The sequence below is a fragment of the Ursus arctos genome, unplaced genomic scaffold, assembly GCF_023065955.2.
Source record: "Ursus arctos isolate Adak ecotype North America unplaced genomic scaffold, UrsArc2.0 scaffold_3, whole genome shotgun sequence".
Classification (NCBI taxonomy): domain Eukaryota; kingdom Metazoa; phylum Chordata; class Mammalia; order Carnivora; family Ursidae; genus Ursus; species Ursus arctos.
The window spans coordinates 54,760,918-54,778,886 of record NW_026622985.1 but is presented as its reverse complement, the minus strand read 5'-3'; the positions used below and the strand labels follow the sequence as shown (position 1 = coordinate 54,778,886).

General features: G+C 40.3%; 1 protein-coding gene across 6 annotated transcripts in view; it reads left to right on the top strand.

The window, feature by feature from the left end:
• The window catches only part of SKAP2 (src kinase associated phosphoprotein 2), a 330,384-nt gene extending 312,887 nt beyond the window's left edge, over positions 1-17,497 (top strand). For 4 of the 6 annotated variants that reach the window (XM_057304344.1, XM_057304343.1, XM_026508142.4 and 1 more), the window contains 3 exons: positions 1,483-1,595; positions 14,609-14,710; positions 15,067-17,497. In XM_057304344.1, coding sequence (XP_057160327.1) covers positions 1,483-1,595; positions 14,609-14,701 — 206 coding nt within the window. In that variant the 3' untranslated portion in view covers positions 14,702-14,710; positions 15,067-17,497. The remainder of the gene's footprint in view (positions 1-1,482; positions 1,596-14,608; positions 14,711-15,066) is intronic. The other 2 variants (XM_048213016.2, XM_057304342.1) reach the window with 1 other exon arrangement.
• The last annotated feature ends 472 nt before the right edge of the window (positions 17,498-17,969 follow it).

The window sequence follows — 17,969 nt, the reverse complement described above, 5'->3', positions numbered from 1 at the left end:
ATTACGCATTCTAGTCATTGTTTATTTTCTCAAAGTACAATTGAAAAGTATCATCTTTCTACATTTTCACACTCCACGTTATTCAGATTTCCTTTTTGGCTTTGAAAACATGTTTCGGATATTAGAATTTTCGGAACTTGTGATAAACTTTTACCACTTGGTGTAATTCTCAAACTGCGTGGCGTCAGACGCCCCGACAACGTGCCTGCCTGTGTTGGAATTGCCAAGGAGCCTGCTGTTGGAGAGCCATGTCACAAAACTACCATGACAACCCGGATCCAGCACGCGTCTCCACAGTTAGCCCCTCCGAAGTCAAAGATGACATTCCAATGATGGAAGTTGTCAGCACGTATATGTTCCGCCTGGTTAGTGAATACACGGACATCTTATTGATATTACGTGCATTCTTTTTGCGTTAACTCATCAAAACTCAATTATCATGAAATTAAAAACAGGAAACAGTTCTCAGTGTAACAAAAGCATCCAGTGTGTTTAACTGTGTGCTGCGTTTCAAGAGAGCCACATTGTATAAGTGACAAAGCATTTATTACCCGGTTTATTGTGGTATTACAGAGCGGAGAGCGCTAAATAATCAATCAGTTAATGGTCTGTATGGCAGTTTGAGCACATCACATCCATTGTGCTTATGCCGTTAGAAGGATGAGCGGATAACTCCAGTGTATGTTGCGTGTTTATTCAGAGCGTAATGTCCTCAACTGGGGCTGACAGAAGTCTTGAAGAATGCAGCCTCGGCATTGCCAATTGCAAAGTTGCTCAAATATTTTAGAAATAACTTTGAGAGGCTTTCGGTACAAAAGTCCCCAAAGATAAGAGCTGGAATTACCCTTTATGTTATTCGCACTTTATCTTCTTCCTCTAACCAGCTTTAGGCTTTCGAATTAAGCAAACAGAAACCGTTGCCTGGTTTGGCTTATATCTGTGCCCCTCTTGGCTCCTTTATGATTTTTTTATTATTGTTCATGAAGTGTCCGAAATGCTAACGTTTTCTCTCCCTCCCTTCATCTCTCCTTTTTGGTACTTTTTAGAAATTCTGCAAGGTGGCTCTTTGACTGCGTGTGTGTCCCATGTCGTGGCTGTTGCTCATGGGGCAGTGTGGCCGGCTCACCGTCAGAACATCTTGCGAGTGGGGTCAGGGCCATTATCAAAAAGAAGTGGGAAGGAACTTTTAGATGCTGGTTTGATGAGAACACATTGCAAGTACAGGTTTTAGATGAAACAAGAGGGGAAGAGAGAAAACAAGAGACATTCCAAAAGAGGTCTCTTTGAAAACAGCCCTTAATTAGATCACTGTAAGAAGTAGAATTTTCCTATAAATGTAGTCAAATGTTCTTTGAATCAGGACAGAATTGTTTTCGCCTGTTTTGGTGGCTTGAGGCAACCCTTTAATTTCTCTTGGTTCATTTTAAATAAGGGCCCATTACATGGAAGCTCTAACTCGTGTTTTCTCGCTCTTCCTCCTAGGAGATAAAAGCACGGATTATGCGAATTTTTACCAGGGTCTGTGGGACTGCACAGGAGCTCTTTCTGATGAGTTGTCATTCAAACGTGGTGATGTGATTTACATTCTTAGCAAGGTAAGAAGACACCCCAGATGACAACTGTGAAGGGTGAATACAAAGCTAGATTTTTCTGCATCTGGGTTTACAACACTGGGGAAAAATGCCAATTGGAATTCCTCTAGGTCCTTCCTTGTTAACAATTGGGAGTTCACAATAATTAATTATTTTGTCAAGTGAAATATAATCAAATTTTAAACACAATCAGATAACAGGATTCAACTTAACAGTGTGTTTACCTATCACTTCAGCCTTTGGCTCACATCCACACACTGCCTTCTCCAGAAACAATATACTTATGTGAAAGTTAACATTGTAAGGTATTAGGTTATTTATTATGTTTTTCTTTCCTCTTCCTTTTTATTCTTCTGTGTGCTTATTCTGGTTTTGTCTGCCATTCACTACTGGAAACACTGTTTATAGTAGAAGTTTTTCATCTTTATGTAAATACATTGGTGTTCCGACAATTTAAAAGCAGTGCTTTTTTTATTCAGACAGGTTTAGGTGATTTTTTTTAAGTTTAACATAGTTGTATTTGTAGACGTAATGGCAGAGTCTGTTGCTATGAACTCGTCCATATATATATATATATATATATATATATATATATATATATATATATATAAATCGATGTCTCTGTCTCGTAACATACTGGATGACTGGAGATCTTTCTGTTTTAGATCTAAAAGTCATGTTTCTTGTTGTGATGCCATGTGTGAGCTCCCTTAATTTTCATATTTAACTTTCCCTACTGTGATATGGGGATTAAAAAAAAACCTCCCTCAGTCTACGTTATGAAGCTATTTTAGAAACAAATGATGTATGAAGACTATTTAAATATAAGTAGGGAGATGTTCTAGAAGTCTCGGAGTTTAATGTGGTTTCTTGATTAGACAAAAATTTGTACTTTTCAGAAAGATAGTAGGACTTGCTAGATGCAGAAGAGAATTTGGAAATGAGGTCACTTACTAACTTTTAACACAAGGTGGCTGGTGGATAAAATCGTGACGTAGAAAATCGTAGAATACTTGAATGAGGGATCTGAGTGATGGTCATCTGCCTGTTTTTGGTTATACAGATAAGGGAACTTGGGTCAAGAAAGTGCCAGAACCAGTGCTTAACCAAGCCTCTTGACTCCCAGACCTACGCTTTCTCCTTTTCTCCTTTGCTTCTCATCTGAAACTGTTATAAAGTACCTACAAGAGGCAGGAAGGGCCCATGCGAAGCACCAGGAATCCAAGAGGAATACTACAGAAGCACTTGTAGATTGTTGGGGGGAAATATTTAGTAAGCGAATGTTGCCAGCCGTGATAATTGCTAGTTGAGGTGCCCAGAGGGAAGACTCCTCACTTACTTTGCTCTGTCCTCTGCTGCTTAGTATGTTTGTTTTTTAAGGAAAGATGCTTTTAGTTCGTGGGAGCCAACTCTTGGATTAAGCCTATTATTGAGCATTTAATTGTCCTGAATTAAGACAACACTTTTTTAAAAAGATTTTATTTATTTATTTTTGAGAGAGAGCACGAGTGAGCACAAGCAGGGGGAGCAGCAGGCAGAGGGAGAAGCAGACTCCCCACGGAGCAGGGAGCCCGATGCCGATGATGCCGATGCGGGGCTCCGTGCCAGGACCCTGGGATCCTGACCTGAGCCAAAGGGAGACGGTTCCCGACTGAGCCACCCAGGCGCCCCAAGACAACGCTTTGTTGAGTGAATTACTTAGTATAGAAGCCGAACTGATTCATTTCAGTTTAAGAAAGTTTCTTGGAGTTCTTCCTCAAATCTGCTCAGCTCAGTTTCTTTCACCAACTTAGCCGCAATTGTGTATCAAATTAAAAGGTTGATCAGCTTCGACTTGGAATTCCAAACTACAGGGATAAATGGCTTATAGTCTTTATATTATTATGGTAAAATGTGAAACTTATGAAACCCACGTGGGTCTGTTCTTAAACCTCCTTTATTAATCAAGCTGTCTGCATTGCTGAGAAGCTCAGAGTACCAACCTCTAGGACACTGTGTCAGACAAGCAGAGTTCCCATTGCCTCAGAACATTGTTTTCTGTTATGAAGTTAAAAGTACAATCCTAGGCACATATCACACTTCTAGGATCCCGGGGCAGGTAATTTCTGTTCTCCCAACCCTGTTGTGTGGAGGTTGTGATTTTGCGCATGGAGCTTTATCATAGAGCTAAGCGTAGTGGTGGTCCAGCTCGAAGGAAGAGTATACCGCCATCTAAAATGTCCAAATGCTATTATTTGGGTATTGCCTGGCAAAAATAATTCCTCAATCAGCCCTTCACAAGGCTTGAAGTTCCACAGTCAGCATCATTTCATGAGGGGCCTCCTAGGAGTGATTCTTCCGTCTGGAGCTCGTTTTGGTTTTTAAAGGAGAGACAAGACATTGTTAGCCAGCACGTTACCACTGTTGGCTGAATGACTGAATACCAGTATTTATCCAGCTGTGGACTTGGGAGCGTCAACCAGGTAAATGTTGTTGAGGGTAGGAAGAAAGGACACTTAGCTCTCCCTTGATGGGATGCGGACAAATTCTGGACCATTAGTGGACATCTTGGCTATTGGGTTTTAGGTTGCTCTGGGAGTCAGTATACGTTTGTGATGATTCTTGCTTCCCCAGTTTGGGGGGGACCGTTTTGGATAGGGATCTCTGGAGACTCTAATACATTTTTATTGGCTTGGTCTTCCAGCTTTTATCAACACTGTGGCCAAAATAGACCATAAATTAATATCACAAATTCATCTAATATGTTAATGACAGCAATTCGAAGGTTTCACACCACTGTAAATTCAGAACTCAAGGTCCTTAGAAGAGAGTGAAAAATTGCTCAAAAGGACTTGTTTCTAGATCAAGGTAGAGAGAGAGATTTTTTTAAAAAGTACAAGTAGTATAGGAATCACTAGCATTGTTGTATGTCTAGAAATCTGTGTCCTCTTTCTCAGAGTTATATTAGGTTTTATGGTGATAGAATGAAATTTTACCATTTTAATTTATTTTTACACCATCTAGTGGCTCAGAATGAGTGGTGCAGGTAATTACAGCTAATGTGCACAAGCAAAATGATGTCATAAATTCAACTTTAAATCCAGCTATGGATTGTTACTTTCCTATCTCATGTCAACAAAGTATTAGCATTAATCATAGATTTTTTTCATCATTCGGAATTAAATGTAAACATTGTATACATAAGGAAGAATACATTTTAAAGGAGTCTTAATACAATATTTGTAGAGGCATTAAAAGATGTGTACTTTGTGAAGAAATCAATGCGACAACTTTTCAAATAAATAATGCCATTTAAAAGATTTTAAAGAAATATGACTGGGGCACCTGGGTGGCACAGTCGGTCGAGCGTCAGACTCTTGTTTTCGGCTCAGGTCATGATCTTGGGGTCGCAGGATCAGGCCCGAGTCTGGCTCTGTGCTCAGTTCCGAGTCGGCTAAAGTTTCTCTTTCCCTCTCCCTCTGCTCCTCCCCGTGTGTGCGCTCTCTCTCTCTCTCAAATAAATAAACCTAAAAAAAAAAAATAGGAATACAACTTGCTTTTCAAAATTAATCTATATTTTGTAGTATTTAATTACCACTAACCTAACTTACCTTCTAGAAGGTTGTCAGTGCTGAAGATACTCTTAAAAAAGGTAACAGAGGATAGTTTAAGAAAAGATGCACTTAAATCTAAACAAAATATAGATAAATCAAGGACTAAAAATGGTGTGCATTATAATAAAGAGGGTTTTAATTTTGTAAGTGAAATGATGGAAAAAGATTGAACTAGTTTGACGATAGGGCTGTCTTCATTAAAATGCACTATAGAAGTATAGTTGGTTTTAAAATTCAGTCCTCTTTCGCTGTTTTTGCAAGGAAGCCTTGATGGGGTGTCAGCTGTGCTCAGTCAGCCTGGGGGTGATTTATTTATTTCAGGCCTCTTTTGAGAGTTCTACAAATCTTAGCCTTTAAAAAAAATTTTTTTTAGTGAAAAACCAATGTTGCAATAAAGAAGAGTAAGCAGAAAACCTGCCCTGCCCCCTTCCCTTTGTAACATTTTGCAATTAGCAGCTGTCACGTGACCCCGGGCTGAGCTAGCCTCTCTTTCTAAGTGTCTGGCATTTTCTAAGTTTTAACCTTCGAAGCGCACTAATAATAAATTTAAGTACTGCTTACCAAAAAAGGAGAGCCAGTAACTTTTTGCTTATAGTTCCTTTCACATAGGGTGACTGCTGTTTTTTATGTATGAAAATGCGTTCCATACTTCGGTAGTTCAGCAGATATTTGGAAATTTTTTTTTCTCCCCTAAAAACAATGGGGCACATTTACAGGAACGGATGAAAGTGGAATTTGTAATTTTAATGAGAGCTATGTTGTTAGTGAATTAATTCTGAAACACACGGCCTGATTTCTGATTCGTTGGATGGGGGAAAATCATATTTGAAGTAAAAATATCTTTTCTTTTCTTTTCTTTTCTTTTCTTTTCTTTCTTTCTTTCTTTCTTTCTTTCTCTTTCTTTTTTAAGGAAACGGGTTGTTTAAAATCGGGTCAAATTCCATTACTAGGTTACGTTTCACTTTTATTACCACCTTAAACATGGACATAATATCCTGGTTAATAGTATTTTCATAGATGCATGTTTATGAAATTTTAGGATTTTACCAGCAAGCTCCGGGCTGTATAGCCCTGGGCTTACCGCACTGCCCTGCACACCTCTGGTTATGTCATTCTACTTGCTCTTCTGGGCTTACATCCTCCATTAGTTTATCTTTCAATCTGTACTCATTGGTAAATTGCTAACCACATTCCTATTCTTACTTTTAAACCAATAAATTATTTTTAGAGACTTAATGACAGGGGAGCTATGCCTCAGCAGGAAAGAAGCACACTACTTTGTCTGGTAGTAACAGAAAAACAAGAGAGTTTAGAGTCCTGGAATATTTTATCTAGTCTAGGACACATGTGAATCGAGCACTGCAGCTTTCTGAGAAATTTCTTATTAAGTCAAAAGCAGGAAATGTAGGTTGACGGCGTTCACTAATGTGCAGTAAAGGGGCTTTTTTTTTTTTTTTTTTTTTAAGTGTGTATTGGCTGGAGGTTCAAGCATCGCCTCTCTTTGTATCTGTGACTTTTTTCAGTGATTGGTGAATTGTGACTGTCACTGACCATTTGCTTCTCATTGTAAAAATGGACCGATTCCGTTCCTAGGGCTTTTCTGGCTTCAAACCTACCAGAAAAAGAAAGTAAAATGAAAGTCCTGCCGAGCTCTACTGGCAGAGTTACTTTTCAGGTTTCTGAGTTTTTCCTTTGTGACCATCTGACCCAGGGTGCCACAAATAGCATAACCAACTGCTGAGGAATAACTAGGACATCTCAATATAGGACATACACCGATGCTAAGCTACGTCCCAAAATGTTACTCTGTCTTCCAGCCTTTGGGGAAGGAGGAAGGAGTTCTCTGTGCTTGGACTGTGTTTGTGTGGGTCTGATGGCGTTTCGTTTCCATGCTGTCAGTATGGGAAAGTCATGGGTACGGTGGACCTACTGCTTGGCATCCCCCCACCCCCCGGAGAAGATGTTCTGGTTCCAGCCACGGGGCTCTTCTTGTTATCTACATACTAAGATGTCCCAGTACTTCCCTCTTTTCTCTTACGTAAAATGGAGGGAGCATTTCAGGGAAATGTTGACAGCTGAAAGGCGAAGGTGATTCTGGGAGGCAGGCTGGCAGGCTCAGCCCCTGCAGTGGCTTGAGAGGTCAAGGACACGCCAGAAGGCAGTGTCAGAGATGCAGGCGGAGCAGAAGTGGCAGTGGAGGGGCGGCTACAGGCTGCAAGGCTGTGTGGTTTAATTCTGCATGGAATAAGCCAGAAGCAGAACAGAACAACCCTAAAGACAGCACGATGTTGATAATTTTGTTCAAAATCCAAAATTGAAAAATCCATGATCTCTTACGCCCTCTGTCCCACCCACCCCCCAAAACTCAGGAACCCCCTTAATATCTGTATAGCAGCGTTCACTCCTTTGAGGTGCCTCCCTCTTCATCCCTTTGGAAGAGCAGGGCAGAGAACGGCTCGTAGTAATCATATTACCTTACAGTGCAGCAACTCTTTTCATCGCCCTGGTATTTTGCTATACAATTAGTGGGAAGAGAGGGAGGGAATGAAGAAGGTTTGTTGCATACCTGCAATATCCTTTTCTAGGCCATCGATAGGCTTTCACTTATCTGATCATAAGATAACCCTATGAAGTCTCCGGTGTGATAATTTTCCAGATGAGGAAACTGATGCTCAGCAAGGCTATTATGTAAATCACCTGACAATACCAGCTGGAAAGTACCTTCTTCTGGAATCAAAGCAGATCGGACCCTAGAGCTTTCTGTCTTTCTACTTTGCTAGGCCTACTTGGGGACTAGGAGTATCAGTCTCTTGACCCTGAACTCTTTGAGGTAGACACTGTGTCTTAAGTGTTGTTGTATCCCCAATACCTAATATCATGGCAGACACATGTTTAATATGTGTTTGTGAACATACAGGTAAAAATGGGAAATAATCCTGAACGCTTAAAAGAATTTCGAACGATGGAATCATAGATTTAGGGGAACCTTCGTGCTCGCCCTTTGCTTTATAGGTGAGGAAATCTCAAGGCTCAACGTAATTGGGGAAAATAAATAAAAGATGCCAGGAGAAAAAGACTACCCCTGTGGAGACCTTAAAAGACTAGAGTTTGGGCACTTGAACTTCCAGCTCAGCCCTGAGCTTCTCAGCAGCCAACTACAAAAGGGGTGAGAGTCCAAATGCATAATAGTGAGACTTACTGATTTATGTTAAGTATGTAACTGGATTATTTCTCAAAGAGTGCTGTAAATATAAACCAAAAAAATCATCCCTAAAGAATTTGGGGATTGCCCAAGGCTGCATATCTAGTTAGTAACAGAACTGGGATGAGACTCTGGAACTTCTGGGAGAATAATCACAAGAACAATGAGGAGCTGAAAACCCAGGAGATTTTCCTTTGCACCTGCCACACTGTTTCTGCCTTTACAAGGTTCTGTCTTAACTGCTTCGGTCCCTACGATAAATTCAACTGAATTCAGTTCTTCAAAGACCTGAGATTATTTGGTCCCCGTTGTGCAGGGGACAGATACCTCTCTTTCCGCAGGTGGAATGTAGACTCTCCAGACAGGGTACCCTTTAGCGCACAGGAGGAAACACGGGGGCAGCAGCCGGCCGGAGGAGGGACAGCGTCGTTCCGATTGCGAAGCTGAACACACTTCAGAACAAACGTTTGTTTAGTCAGTGCTAAAATTCTTCCAGTATGTCTGATATACACAAATGAAAAGATCTATCTTTTGGGAATTACACTTCTTAAGAAAATATTTAGGATTGTCAGCTGGTGCCTCATCCGAAATAAAGCCCGAGGAGGCTTCCGCGTCCGGTGCCTATTTACTGAGCACCTTTCCCCGGGGGCTGTGCGGGGCGTGCCATCGAGTGTAAGGTAGGGCCCTGATCTGGGTTCGTACTTCATTTTCGTTCAAGGGACAAAACTCAAGTACATACAATCCGCTGAGGAATAAATGCGCAGCTTGAGACGAGCGCTGTGCGTGCGGATGAGATCATTTGGAGGCCGAGGCGTGACAGCTAGGGTGGCTTGAGCCAGGTCGTGGCCGCTGGTGAGGATTTGGCTGAGGAGGGGAGGCGTTCCTGGGGAGGAAGGCACCACGTGCAGAGGTGGGAACGAGTGTGGCGTGGGAGGCTGGGCGCATGCGCCAGAGCAGCGAGAGCATGTTGCTGGGGGGGGGGGTTGGGGGGAGCGGGGGAGTTGGTAGTACGGCGCTGGGCAGCTGGTGTAAGTGCCTGAGCGGGGCTTGCCACGGGCGCCAGAAGCTTCTGGAAGAACAGAGAGGCCGAGCTGAGGATGCAGAAACCCGGGGTGAGGCGAGGAAGGGCCGGAGCAGAGTGGTGACAGTTGGAACAGACAGGCGGGTGAGCCTGCGAACGGTTAGCGGAGTCTCCCACTGGTCCGTGGAATACACTGAGCGCCAAGGCCACTTCCTGCTGAATAGGATTCGATCTTTTCTTGGCCTACCATCAGTCTGAATAGCAGTCTGAATCGTCAGACCGAGTAGCACTTTTTACTGGGTGGTACTGTAAGTGTGGATTGTGTGGAAACTTGAGTTAAATGTGTCCTGACTCTGGAATATAAACTAAAATTTGTTATAGTAACTGAATTCTTACTGTCAGCTTCCTCGCTTGTCCTTTGTCTCTCTTGCTTTAAAAATGGAGCGCACGGTACAGAGAGGGGAAAAAAAAGTGATTCTTTGAATTAGCGTAACTCAAAGTCACACCTGCACAGTGAATTATAAAGTAATGAGGGTGATTTCCATAAGCTGCTAAGAGACTCGGTGTCTTAAAGCAGGTTCATGGAGAGAGGTGTTCAGACATCATGGAGGACCTTAGAGAGGGTCGGTGTCGATTTCCTCATCTATCAGCTCAGGAGACAAAGATTCGAGGAGTTAATGTGTAGATAATAATAGTAAAACACTGGGGTTGTCAGGTTCCTGTTGTGCATTTTAAGGGATGAAATGACGGGTGTATGAGAAATGAAGGGAAGCTTAGGAAGTTTCTAGTTGGAGATAGTAAAATGGAAAAGATTGAAGAGGTAGCCTTGAAGAACGTATTTCTGTATTTTAAATAAGTATCTAGTTTTCATACTACCACAATGTTTATGAAAAATTGAGACTGTTACAGTGAATAGTTGGAAAACAAGGGTGAAGTCCACTGATTGTGAAACTCAATGCATTTTATATTTTGTGAATAAAATAAACTTCATTTCTGCTAAAGGCTAGTATGTTTCAAAGCACAGATAACATGTTCGGAGAAAGGACAGGTAGTCTTTCAACCTTTCTAACACCTGTTGCATTCAGACAGGTTGGTAACTAGTTTCTGGAAGGGGTAGGACATATCAGGAAATCTTTTTCAGTGTTTCAAGTTTCTGTGAAGGCAACATTCTTTTACCGCACTGTTTGCAGAAAGGGGATTAACACACTTGAGACACGAGAATCACGGTGCTGAGCAGGATTCCAGTGAATGTCGGGGCCTTACTTAAGTATAAACTAACACGCTGGCAGAGAGCAAAGACTGAGTGAATGAGTAAGCATGGACATGTGTTTACTGTCCTGCGGTTTCACGTGAGCAGGACGAGTCCTTTCCCCCTGCCCCGATTCCATAATCGCTTGCATTTATTGCCTAGTAACTATTAGCTGAGGCCAAAAATTTTACTACAAAATAAAACAAATAAAAACGATTTTAATGGCAGGAAAATTGAAAACAGAAGAGTTAGAGCACAACGGTGCGGCGCCACTTTATGATTATTTTCTCGGATTATTGGGCAGGTTTGGCTCTTTTTTTTTTTTTCTTTTTTGACTGCCACGTTACATTTTGCCTGGAAGCCATCCATTTTGCAGATATCGAATTTCTTCTGAGTACTATTTTTATACCATAAGCATCACTACACCTCTGGATCTTGATAGCATTACTGCGGGAGGAGGAAGAAGCTTTGTGTTAGTAATTACCTAACATTGTCAGAAGCTGACTGCAGGCCTCTTTCTAGTGATAACAGAATAACCGCATAATGTAGCTTTATAGCACATGATTAATAGAAAATAATTACACGTCCTACAAAGGGATGCAATATTTCTTATAAATTGACTGGAATGGTTTCCTGTAGATTAAAGGACTCTTCATTATTTTATCAGTCCTCCCGAAGCACAGTCACTTGGCTATGTTAGCGTTTTCGTTGATGTTAAGAGCCGAGGAGGGTGAAGGATACCAGATGGCAGACCTTCTTGTACCTGAGATCTCGTGTGCCATAAGGATGACATGATGCTTCCTAACCTTTCAGAGATTTAGATGGCAAGCCTGGTATGGGTTTGGCTGTTTTATTTTTTTGTTTAATAACAAGATAAGGCTTGAGGGTTGTTTATCTTTCTTTTTTTTTAAAGATCCACCTGTGACTTTTAGAACAATACGATAATTAGTATGTGGACAGTAGGGCAACACTGTATGGATTGCATTATTTTCCACTGTAAGTAACATGTCATGTGCGATCCCATTTGTTTGGGAGGGGCGAACAGGGAAGGCAAAGAGGCAGAGTCTCTTCTTCAAAGGGAAAGCTTAGATGGTATCGAATCTTGAAGCTCAAGTTTCGAATACCGTACTCCGAGAAGCATCTTCATTCCAATTTATAGGCTGCACGTGGTTTCGTTGGGACTCATGTGGCTCGGGAGGCTCCTACAGAGGACGGGGACGATACAAGTAAAAGCTTCTGTGTTTGCAGTCTTGTCGGCATACTCGAACGGCCGCAGCGTAAATCCATGAATTTGCCTCCTAGATTTTTACCTCACTGTATTTTATCTTACCTCTCAATTCCACACAGGAGTCTTCTGTGGAGTTCTTCACAAATGTAAAGTAATAAGCATTCTGATTTTTTACCCTTTTCTGACTTAAACCTGTGGCATTTTAGAGTACTTTTATGAGCAAATTTCATATGCTTTTGAGTTATTTTAAATTAAGTGAAGCACTTGAGATTATTTTAGTCTGAAATTTTAATGTTTTCCTGGAACGTTACTTTCAAGGGGTGTGTTTGCAGCTGAATAAGCTCCTCCCTCCTATTTCCGACTGTACTTTCTAGTTAATAAATCTTGCCAGTGACCCGTCAGGCCGAATTCTCCAAGTGTGACGTATGTCATTGGTCCTTCGGTGATATGGTTCTTTGGAAATCAGTTTCTTAAATTTGGACGTGAGTGAGCTTTTTGAGAACAACAGTAAGCCCTTACTTGAGAGTACAGACTGTAACCAAAGCGAAATATTGTAAAGTGACGTGAGTACTCTTGTTCGTCCTCTGCATTTAAGCCTTGAGCCCAGACTGAGGGCTGTTCTTGGAAAGCACAGTTGAGTCTTCATACACCCTCGCGCTGAGGATGCTCTGTCTGCCTGTTGGGGGCGCTAGTTCCTTTACTCTTTACAAAGAATCAGTTTTTAAAAAAAACGTTAGACTGGCATTGGGTAAGAGCTTTCATATTCAAACGCACCCTGTTAACCATCTATTTTGAAATCTTACAGTGTAGGCCTTTTGCCTCGGGAAGGTTAAATACATTTGTTTTGTGGAGTATTAGGCCCTAATTGTATTCATTGCCTTAAAAATTGAAAAGGGCAGTTTTATTAGGTACCTATTAAGATATAATGGTTGCTAATCATAGCTTTCAGTAAGTTGGTGTTTTCTTCTGATAAATAGATCCTACATAGATTATCGTCACCATCCCTGAGTTCAGGCGTCAGACTCTTTTCGTCACTTAGATAGTTTTATCCACTAAATTCACACTAACATTGAACTTTTAAACTTAAAATCTTGAGTCCTCTGCCTCATGAGCCAGAGCTGTGCCCTCAGTAGAATAAGAAATGTCGGGTTAGCCTGACCCCCCCCCCCAACCACCTTTTCCTTCCACCTCACTCTTCCAATAAACCTGATTCTGGCACAACCCACTGTTTAAAAAGCACACGGAGATTTTACCCGAGTGTTCTCGCTATTGATAGACTGCGTATCAATACACACGTGCTAACGTTGCTCCAGCGTATTGAGGAATCATCCGATTTTCCTTTCTGATGGTCAACAGCGTATACTAATCATTTCAGATGTTAAGTCTGTGCCAGTGTGAACATCCCCTCCGCACACGTAACTCCATATGCATATGCACATTTATCTATGACTCAGATGTTGGAAAATCATAGCCTATTGAATTACTTTGGGGATTGATTTTAAAAATTTATCTTATATGAAAAATTAAATTTGGGTCCTACAGTGCTTTTGCAGAGTATTGCTTTTGGAAGATATTATTCTTGAAACTTGTAATTCATTTTACTTTGTTTGTATCTCACTAAACATAAATAAATTTGAGATAAAAATACATTAGTCAATCTGGCAGACATATGAGACCCGTTGCAGTGTGTTCCCGATGCCTAAAGCAGTGGTGTATCTGCCAGTGGAGGCAAGGGGGAGAGATGCAGGTATGGGTTTATCTCACATTGCGAAGTAAATGCGAAAGTGACTCATCAATCACTCTTTTTTACAGCTAGATTAATATTTCGCCTTTATAACTTGAGATACTTTATTTCTTATTGATCCTCCACTGTAAGGGTGAACCTAACAGCACCTTCCAATTCCTACCACCCATCCTTTATCTAATGTAGTTTTTGATTAGTGAAAGCTTAACAATCAATGCCTTTGGGAAGCTTTTTAAAAGGAACCTTTAAAAATTATTTTGTAAAGCAAATATTTTTGGATATTATTAGTTTTTTCTTGTTCCCTCATTTGTTTAAAATATCTATACTCACATATTAGATTTTTCTTAAGGGGCATAGCTCTGCATTCTAAATAATTTTCAGTCATAGGAGTTTAACTAGGAATCAGTTTATTGTGAAAAAGTAATTCTTTCCTTGCTAGATGATAAGCTTCGTAGAGGCCAAGCAAGATGTATCCTAAGGACCTTGGCTGTAACCTTGTAGCCTCTGGCACTGGTATTTGCACAGAAAAGGTGTCTCCCAGGCTGTGTGTGTGTATGTGTGTGTGTGTGCGTGCGTGTGTGTGTGTGTGTGTGTGTGTGTGTATGTGAGAGAGAGAGAGAGAGAGAGAGGAAGGAAAAGAAAGAGAGAAAGAGGAGAGAGGGAGGGAGGGAGAAGGGAAATGGGCCCAGGGAGCTGACTTCCTCATGTAGTTCCATTTGCTAGGCTCTTATCCCAAGTGACTGTTTCTGTGTTCTATACGGAGTAATAAACAGGCTTTGTCTTATATGTTAATTTAAATCTTTGCCTAACAGCATTTTTAAGTGTCCAGAAACGAACAAAAAAAGATTAAAATGTTTCAATTTGCAGCTCAAGCTCTCGTAACTTTATAAAAAGAAATAACATCTCTAAGAAGTTGCATAGAAACGACATTGTACTTACGCCAGTCTAAAGGTTAATATTGCATATTGTTTTCAATTAGGAATACAATAGATATGGCTGGTGGGTAGGAGAAATGAAGGGAGCCATTGGCTTGGTGCCGAAAGCCTACATAATGGAGATGTATGATATTTGAGAGTCCTGGGTAAGTACATTTTAATCCAATATTCTGTAATAGCTCATATGTTCTCTTGGTCTCTGCGTTATGAGTCTTTGCCTTTTAAAAAGTCTTTGTAGTTTTCTGATAGCACAAAGATCGTGCTCCCACATCATCTTCTTCTTTTTTTAAAAAATCTGGTTTAATTTTTAAAATAACTTCATAGAATTTACTTTGGAAATAGATTATTTAGAGAAAGTCCCTTTGCTAATAACTGGATGTTCTCCCAAATTCTCCTCTTGAGTAAAATACCACTCTTTCTGGCCTTTCTGAGGAGCTGAATTGACAAAATGCTGAGTAAATATTCATTTTTCCTTGCCTAAAAGTGTATTTTTTTTTCTAAGCAGGAAAAATCAACATTTCACCTGAAGAGAGAAATTCAGATGCAGCTTTCCCTTTCTGCCTGCGGAAAAGGAAGATTCTCCTGCTGGTCTGTCAATGCTTTGGATTTAGAATCATCTTGAGAGCATGAGCGGCAGCTCATAACCTTTTTGTGTTTTGTTGAACGTTTTGTCTTTGTTATTTTATGCATTCATTATAATATTCCTCTGATGTGAAATTAAATAAGGGATATTAATGTAAATTAGAGGCAAGCAGTAAAGTTGTACCTGTTGCTGTTTTGCAAAAAAATAATAATAATAATAATATAGTTTTTATTTACTCATTTGATTTGTGTGAAGAATTCAGCACAATTTTATACGCACCGCACAGTCACTGCTGCTTTCGGCAGGAGTTGTAATTTCTCTTCATATTGGATGTCAATTATATTTTAGAATGTAATGTATAATTTCATGGAAATTTTAATTGAATATATCATGCAAGCTTTTGGTAGATGCTATCTAAAGAATGTGGCTCTGTTAAAACTTTGTAGAGGATCGATCTCAGTACTGATTTTTCACACAACAGTGACATGTTTTCATGGAAGAATTTTTACTGATTTTTACTGCATGTTAAAGAAAGCCACAGGAAAGAAAGAATGACAGAATCGCAGATGGTAGTGTGCTGGCCCCCGGGACACATGTGCGGCCCCGAACCACGGTGTGTGCGAAGCCCTTTATCAGTAACAAACATCCTGGTTCGGTGGTGGGCTGGCCAACATTTTCCACCACCGTTTTGTTTAAATTTAATAAAATAAAAGATTCTTAAGAAAGCCCCTTCTGCATCATACAGCGGCAGAGAGAATCTCAGTGTATTCTCAAAGTAAGCCGATCTAATGGAACACTGTCTTACCCTGCCTGATCGTGGCCGTGCTGTTCGAGTCCCACCACAAAACAGTAGAACTCCAGAGCTGAGTTTCCTCTGTGCTTCTCAGAGCAGTGAAAAGAAAAGGAAGGGCTCAGAGAGGAGAGCATAGGAACCATGGTGGGAACATGTACCAACAGGTGGAAAGGTAGTGTGCGGGGCTGACTTTGGAGGAGTATACTCTGCTGCCTGAGCAAGCTTGGTGCAATGATAACAGTACCTTTTCATGTATGTCTGAAATCGAGGGGATTGTGGATGCCGACAGCGTACCAGTATGGCTTTGATGTATGTATATATCGAAATGTGCTGCTGATTGGATCATTAGTCAGCTGTTATTGAATCATTGACTAGTAGGTACTACCTTTGTGGAACTTTCCAGATCTTTGCTTTATAAAGATAAAGATTCTAGCTGTGAACGGGCTGATATTTATCCCCCCCTTATTTATAGAAAACTATTTATAAGCAATATATCAGAACTTACATTTTACCATTGTCTTCTTAATACTGCGATCATCAGGATTCAAATGTAATGAAATAGATTTTTTAGTTTTCGGGACTGTGGGTAAACTCTAGTTTACATAAATTAAATGTTAAGTTAAAGCTCTCAGAAATTAATTTGTACACTCGTTAATCTTTTCCTAATAGCCATTGGAGTCGATTGAAATCATCTTGGCAAAAGTGAGACAACTGGAGATAAATCTAGTGGTCTGTTTTTCAAAGCCTGAGAGATTAAAAAACAAAAAGCAGTGTGGGTTTCCCCTGAACATGTTGTCTGGGTTGTGGATAGAGGTTTCAGGCTTCTGGTTTAAGTGAAGATTTTAGTGCTGGGCCAGTAGGTGGCAGCAGCTTTTCATTGCATGCCAAACCCCTGGGCGACCCCTCCCCCATTCGGCACAAACGAGCAGAAGGTAAAGCATGTAAAAGATTTTTGCCTCCTTTTACAGTTAATCCAGGAGAGGGAGTCCTTTGCCAACGGATGACCAACAATTCCAAGCCAGATAGTCTCTGTGAATGGTGACAATACAGAAATAAAGTGTTACTTCTGTCCAGAGCTCCTCTGGCCTTTGTTCTTGTTGAACTTGAATATAGGTGGGCGATAAGAAAGGAAACAGAAGATTTAAAATGAGAGTGACAGGAAAAATAATCATTACTTTAGCCTCGTGACTACTTTATATTCATTTGGCGAAATCATTTGTATACTACCAGGGAGAAAGTTTTCTTTACACCCTTGATAATATGTCACACTCTCTTCAAGATCATAATAATATCATTAATGTGCATTTAAACAACATGGCTTGTTAGAAAATATGCTAATTGCTATGTTCTCATTATGTTTGCTTAGCTTTTATTTGTTTTTCTATGAACAGTTAGAGAGCTAATTTTTTTCAAAGGTGATTGTAAGTCATATTTTATATAGCATTTTGCTTGATTATTTGCTCTGTACTGAATTCGTGCTCTATTGCCATTAGATCTTACAATAATGTTCCACTCTGCAAATTTTTAAGGTTCAAATAAAGTTTAATTGTTTGCAAACTGTTATGATGCTAATAATTCAACAGCCTGCTGTGTTACTAATGAAATTACTTTGTTATGATTAATTTGGAAAATAGTGTGTTGATTGTAGTAATTAAGCACAACAAGGTGAAGTAAATGATTCTAATGCCATCTGGCCTCCAAACTGAAGGAAGAAATGAAATAGAGCTGTCATCTGAATTTATTCAAAGAAGTAAGGATACTACAAATGACTTCTACTGCTCTAGGATTCACACTTAACCACAGCTCACGCCGTTCTGTTTTTGCCACTTCGTTGCATGTGACACCTTCTCTTATGAAAAACACTGTTACTTAGCCTGGTAATTGTCTTGAATACTTTATTTTATTTTAACTTGACTATTTTTACCTCGTGTTAATTTAATTACAGATAATTACATAAAGTATCATAGGATCATAGAAAATTACTTTTCAACCATCTGTAAGTGAAATCTGTACGTGGGGGGTGGGTTGC